The sequence below is a fragment of the Phocoena sinus genome, chromosome 9, assembly GCF_008692025.1.
Source record: "Phocoena sinus isolate mPhoSin1 chromosome 9, mPhoSin1.pri, whole genome shotgun sequence".
Taxonomy (NCBI): domain Eukaryota; kingdom Metazoa; phylum Chordata; class Mammalia; order Artiodactyla; family Phocoenidae; genus Phocoena; species Phocoena sinus.
The window spans coordinates 57,810,426-57,817,573 of NC_045771.1; the positions used below are offsets into that span (position 1 = coordinate 57,810,426).

The 7,148-nt window shown below is 38.1% G+C and overlaps 1 protein-coding gene across 1 annotated transcript; it reads right to left on the bottom strand.

The window, feature by feature from the left end:
- Positions 1–2,053: 2,053 nt before the first annotated feature.
- Positions 2,054–6,819, bottom strand: TFPI2 (tissue factor pathway inhibitor 2). Its single transcript, XM_032643691.1, has 5 exons — positions 6,485–6,819; positions 6,023–6,205; positions 4,601–4,780; positions 3,234–3,404; positions 2,054–2,904 (listed from the first exon to the last, which is right to left on the bottom strand). The coding sequence occupies exons 1-5, from the start codon at positions 6,765–6,767 to the stop codon at positions 2,822–2,824; spliced, it is 900 nt and encodes a 299-aa protein (XP_032499582.1). The 5' UTR covers positions 6,768–6,819; the 3' UTR covers positions 2,054–2,821.
- Between the last annotated feature and the right edge of the window lie 329 nt (positions 6,820–7,148).

A 7,148-nucleotide genomic window follows, 5' to 3' on the forward strand; every position in this document is an offset into this window, starting at 1 on the left:
TCCCAGGGTGGGTTAAAGTCAACAAATAAATCAAGCTTCCCTGTAGTGCTTGAAATCCCCTAACCACCATGCCCAGAGGCTCTGTATCGCTCACTCGACAACCCCAGAGCACACACAAGATCCTTCTGCTATAGTCATTCTCAGAAACCACCAAAAGCAGTCATAAATACAGGCCTTATTCAACTGAAAACCTTTTAATGACAGGCTTTTTGTTGTTGTTACATCTCATAGTCTATAAAAGCACTGTCTCCTCTTTTTCCTCCTTTAAAAAATTTTTTTGGTTTGTTGGAGAAACTAGGATATTTGTCCTATAGAATGTCCAATATTGTGTATTTGGCTGATTGACTTTCCCTGGTTTCTTCCAACTTGCTCCTTTACCCACCAAGAGTAACTTACAATCTGGCAATATGATAGTAAGCTCTAGAGACTGGCCTAACTTGAGGTTTAATTTTTTCTCTCTTTCTTTCTGAAAGATTACTTCATCAGAAAGGGTGTACACTTCTTATTGCATCACATCCAGAAGTGAATAATGTCTGTTGGCACACTTTTAGTAATGTTAAAATTATCCATGGGTTCAGAGACATTAGTCTGATTTCTCCATGATACTGTTCCCCATCAATCTTTCATGCCATGGTTTCAGCATCCACAGATGATCATTACCTAGATGCATACTTCATTAGGGGTATCTTCTAACATTTTATTGCATGTATTAGGTGGGATTCTTCTATGAGTAACTTTCTCTCGTACACTATTTAGTTGTTAAGACTAAATAAAAAAGGATAAGTACTTTAGTATTTTTCTAATTCATCAGTTTTCAGAGTAATGAGATAATGCCCTAGCAACCTCTAAGTGTCACCAAGGAGGTGTATGTGTAATTATTAACTCATGTTATATTCATATTCGTATACTTATATATTTGTGGTCATTTTTTGTTTTGATGCTCATATTGCCTCATTTTAGGTCAGTGGAAGTCCCCTAATGTTACTCTTCTGTTTTTGTGACGTGATTCATTAGTCTTTTTTTTTTTTTTTAATTCATTAGTCTTTGATAGTTTCCTTGCTTTACAGCATAAGATGGCCCAGGTTCATCTTACACATTTCCTGTCCCAGACCTAGACTCAGCAAGCTCTGGTTTCTTTTAGTGACCATAATCTGGACAGTAGGTGTACTTACTCCTACTGGATTGTCAAAAGACTTTTCAATGAAAGGGTGGCAAATACATTTTTATAGAATATATAATATGGTATTCCATGTATGATAGGTTCAAAATAACAATATTACTAATCAGACTAAAAAATGTATTATTAGATATCTTCAGAATTTATTTGACTCTTAGATTATATCCTCCAAAAGATTCAGAGTCAAAATACTAGTTTTGAAAGTCACTTAAAATAATTATATACCCTTTTTGTAGTTATGCCATTATTTGATATTCATTTAGGTTCAGTTGTTTTGTCTTGTTTCCAGTTTTAGAAGGAATGCTTTTTATTCTTTTTGATTTAATTTTGTTTTTTAATTACACAAAATATTTACATGATCCAGGACCAAAATTATAGTAAGGTACATTCACATAAATTTCACTTCCATACCTGTCCAATCCTTTGTCTCCTACCTCATCTTATAGGTAAACATTTTTAATATCTTTGTATCTTCTGTGATTTGTGTGTGTGTATTTATTCATATTGTTCTAGACCCTGTTTTTCTTTAATGTATCCTGAGGATCAGATGATATACACATATTGATAATTTGCTGATTTTTCATCCATAATTTCTTCAACCAACCCCCTATTGATGAGTATCTGGTGTGTTTCCAGTTTTCAGTTATTCCAAATAATATATCAACTACGGCATATAGCATTTTGGGGTTTTTTTTTGTCACAATACCTTTGGGATAGATTTTTAAAGGAGGGATTGCTCAAGAAAAGGGCAAATGTACTTATAATTTGGCCATATCAGGGGCATACTTTTAAACATTAATCTTGCCAAGAAAATGTAGGAATTTTAAAAAATCTTGTTGTTACAGAGAAAGAAAAAAACTGTTTAAAATGGGATGATCATATTTATCAGGAATATTTTATTAGTGGAATTTAAATTATTAAATTTATGCATTGTCTCTGGTATAGTATAAATAAGCACCTTGAACAGTACAAAAATTTTAACAACTTAACGCTGAGTGGGGATGGATGGATAGATGAAGAGAGAGAGAGAGACAGAGAATCCCCCCACCCCGACCCGAGGAGTGCATTTCTGGTTGTAATTACTTTACTAGCTTTTTAATTCAGTCAAAAAAATTACTTTATTTTATTATCTTTTAAATGACACTGTAGAAATAGAAGTAAGTTAGCAGTGTCTACATAGTAGCATTTGTAACATTTTTTGAAGTGTTGGTAAGTCTGCAAGTTTGTCTCCTTGGCCCCAAAATTTAATCTGACTTTTAAATGCAAAATTAAATATATTTGCTGGTCCTTTTTATAATCCTATGTGTTAAAAGAATATGATTATATTGTCTTATATTTTTCAGTTACTATCATCTTCTGAAATCAGGGAGAGCAACCCCAAGAACTGGGTGAGTCATATTTGCTTTTATATCTTATGCACAGCAAGAATTTAACCTCATAAAAAAATAGTTGAACATTAAATTTAAAATAATAGATTCGCATTTGAATAGCAGCTAGTTATGTATAAAAAATACACAAATTTAAAAATATAGCATAAGAACTGGTGAATAAATCACTAATGATTTGCTTACTTGTGTTACCATATTATCCTTCAGATATAATCATAAAGGCATTCACAAGATGACATACGGGGAAAAAAAGGGGTTAAAATTGCTTCTTCTTAATTTTCAGTCTTCTACTTGCAAAGAGAAGCTTTGGCATCTTCTTGTTCTTTCCCCTTTTCAAGGCTAAGGTCAACAAAATAAAAATAAACATCATATTACCCAGTCTGTAGGCTCGCTATAAATCACCACTTACGACATGCTTACAAACTCACCTCATTTTAATTTTAATGATTATAAAGTCAGTTTTACTCACTATCCACTTAGTCAATAACACTCTACCTAGCCAGTATAAGCATTTTGACAAAACTGACCAGTACTAAAGTGCTATCTATGTAGAAGTAGTCTAGAAATGGCAATATGTTATTAGTAAAATGGATACATCAAAATATAATTTTGCTTATGAGTTATTTATAAAGTTAGTTTAAAAACTGAATAAGAAAAAAATCCACTACCTTTTACACAAATGCGTTTGCAGTCCTTCACGTTAACAAAGTTATTGTTATTCCCTCCACAGCCAGTATAGGTGAAGGCCTCACAGGCTTTGTGTCTTGGATTAAAATAATAGCGAGTTGCATTAGCAGAGCATAGTCCCTCATCTTTTGGACTATAGCAAAATGATGGACCTTAATGAAAAAGAAAATAAAATTAAAAATGCAGTAATAGCATATTTACTAAACTGTGCTGATTACTGAAGTAACTGAAGAAAATCTAATCCCATAGAAGCTTCGTTCTGAATCCAAAATATACTACGCCATTTAAAAAGTGTGCCTTGAATTTCAAAACAGCTTACGTGCCATATATTGTTAACTCTAAATTTTTATAAAGTGGACAGAATATCAAGCTATGTCCTTGTATCGTTTGAATGTGTAAAGAAATTAAACCTGAAAAACAGATATGGCCAGGTAAAAATGGGCTACATTTCATGGGAAAATATGTGACATGCTTTGGTAAACTCTCTTGTGTTGGTAGTTTTATTTTAAATGTTTTTATCAGCTCTCCTTCCATTATTAATCAAGAATACATGTATCTAATTCCCAGGTAGCCACTGGAACACTTACATTTACATAAACAATTTAAAAGAAGGCCAGCAACAACCATCTCCTCATTAATTCAAGATTTTGCATATTCAACACTGTATAGCTACAGAGCTTTATCAAAGTCTCTGCCAAAGCAAGTTTTCCTTGTTTGTTGAACTTATTTATCTCTGTGTACGTGTCTCTGCTGTGCCTACGGAAAATGCCTGTACAAACATTACATACTACCCAAGTAACCCATGATTTTAGGGATTGTGTGGGGGGAATGTAGGTAAGCAATGGGGAAGAGAGAAAAGAGGGATAGAGATCAATTTGTGCTACTATTTGTAACTACTAAAGAACACAGAAATCTAACCAAAAACTTTAGAAATTTTCAGGTTTCACCATGAAGTCTTTCTATCACACTATCTCATATATACAACTGATTTCATACAAACCTGAGGTCATGTCATTAATGAAGATTGTAATTTTTTACGTGTAAATTACATAGATGAGAAATAGTTCTAAAGAAACAATGCAGAAGAGGAAGCAAAACTTGAATCATAGCTTTGTGACTTTCCAGCCCTGAGAACTTGGCAAGTTGTTAACTTCTAGCTTGCACTCTAATATGTAGAACAGGGGATAATAATACTCCCTCACAGGGCAGTAGTGTGAAGATTGATATCATATTATATGTGAAATCACCAGAACGCAAACCATGTTCATTCCACATCAAATTGTTAACTTTTTCACCCTAAAGCCTTAATAAGGAAATGAAATAGAAACACTGTAAAAAGAATATTTACCTTTCTTTGGTGCACAGAAGCCCATACAAGTAGCTTCATCCGGGAACCGGTTCTCACTGCTGTGACACCCGCCAGATATGAATTTTTCACATGCCATGGAACTTAGATTGAAGAAATACACTTCTCTGAGCTCCCCACACTGCCTCTTACTGACTTCCAACCGGCAAATCTTGGGAACTTCTAGGACAAGAAGAGCACAAAACAATGTTAGTAAAAATTTAACCTTCTTAGTATTACTTTCAAAACTTTACTGTATTTTCAGAAACAACTGATGGTGGCCAGGGGTGGAGTGGGGGAAGGCATCATATTTAGTGCTGGGCTAGTAAACCCCCAAAAGACTGCCCACTAGTCCAGTTACAGTGAGACCTTGTATCCCTGGGTCCAGAATCCACAGATTCAACCAACCCCAGACAGAAAATATTCAGGAAAAAAAATTCCAGAAAGTTCAAAAAAAAAAAAAAAAGCAAAACTTAAATTTGTCCTATGGTGGCAACTATATGCCTAGCATTTATGTTGTATTAGGCATTATAAGTAATCTAGAGATGATTTAAAGTATAAGAGAGGATGTGCATAGGTTATAGACAAACGCTGTGGATTTTGGTATGGGTGGGGTGGGGTCCTGGAACCAATCCCCACAGACACTGAGAGGGAACTGGATTCGGCTTTTTTTTTTTTTTTTTTTTTTTTTAACAGTGTCTCCAGACTTGGCTCGGCTATGATAAATTTTCAACTTCAGTGGAAAGACTATTCTCTCAGTATTCTGATTGTTTCTACATACGAAGTTAATCAGACTTATTCATAGGAATACACATTTTTCCCTGGCTCCATTCCTTGAATAGCAGAGCCCCAGGTTCTGTTACAGGCCTTAACAGAGATAATAAACATAATTAAAATAAAATCGAAAACAGCATCGTGAATCTCCACTATATCTCTATACTAATCTAAGAGCTGATGGGGTATCGGGGACAAAAATAAGGTTATAATTAGCTAAATCACACTTTAATAACAAAATCCACTAAAAGTATTTCAGATTGATAGATAGTGGACACGAGAAAATGCTATTCTCAAGGAGGCATAAAAACCATAGGTTTAGAACTATAATAAATACAGACAAGCCCTTATGTTGCACCTAATACATTATACTCTTGCAGCGTTATGTCTTACTGGTGAAATCTTTTCCTGAGTCTGCACACGCAGTGAATTATGATAAATGCCAGTTAGGAGAGAGGAGATGTCTTAGGCGTTGTAAACTTTGTGATCACTTGTGGTAAACTGAAAAGCATTAAAAGCCTTACTTAATATTTGAGAAAATTCAGGCTAAAACTTACTGTAGAAGATGGGATCTGGAAAATAAGCTGTTACTACTAGCCCTTCAGTGCAAGGAGCAGCACAAGAGTCTTGAGTGTGCGTGCGAGCACTTACTCTGTATCCTCCAGCAAGCTTCATCGCAGGCCTCCCAAGTTTCGAAATTGTTGGCATTGCCCTCGCAGCCCCCATACATGAACTCGCGGCAGCTCTGCGTATACCTGTCATAGTAGTAACTGGGGATCCGGGCCCGGCAGGGCCCTTCGTCCGGGGGCAGGAGGCAGATCTCCGCGTTATTTCCTACAGGAGGGGCAGAAGGAGAGCCAGAGAGTGAGAGGAGGAGGTCAGCCACATCTCCGCGGAGGGAGAGGCTTCCCGGGGAGTTCTGTCCCGGCAGCTTCCCAGCACAGCAGAAGGGCATCTGCAGAGAAAGAAAGTGCAAACTTGGGTGCAAGTGCCCCGTTGCATGGTGCACGGCAGGGATCGGGGAAAGCGGGGCACAGAGAGCGAGTGCAGGGGTCCGCGGAGCCCTCGCCGCCTGGCCGGGGCGATAAGGGGGTCCCCTGGGCAGGGAGATACCTGGCGGCGCTTGAGGAGCATCTCCCAGCGCAGTTCCCACCAGGAGCAGCGGCAGAACCACCAGCCGGAGGGGGTGAACAGAGTACATGGTGTCTGGATTCAAGCCGCCCGTGGGGTGAGGCGTCCCCAGAATGTGCCAGCGGGAGGAAGGTGCACAGCGTCCAACCTCGAGGCAGTCTGAGTAGCGTGGTGGGTGCTGCTGCTTTATGTAGGGTGAGCGTCCTTCTGACCCGGGACAGGGCGGAGCGTGCCTTTGCGGAGCCTGGAGGGGAGACTGATTCATGCCCTGAGAGCTCTGACCCTGCCGCCCCCTGGGCGCTGGAGAGTGTGGGCGGAGGAGAGGAATTCCCCACCAAGTTGAACCTGCTTCCCAAACTTTCTCCAGTGGCCGAGCGGGGATGACCAGATGGGGCACTGTGTCAGAGATGGGAAGTCCACAGGCTAGAGGGAAATGACCTGGATGTGATTGCACAAGGTTCCAACTTGCAGCATCACGCTGAAGCTTGAATCCACACTTTGAAAGCACAAAGTCCACGTCTTTGAAGGGCAGAAAGTGTGGAATTCACAGGGCCAAGGGGAGCTGGGCTCATTGCATTAGACCCTTTAATAGAAATTTAAGTATATGTATTTCTTTACATTTATACATAGATATACACATTCATAT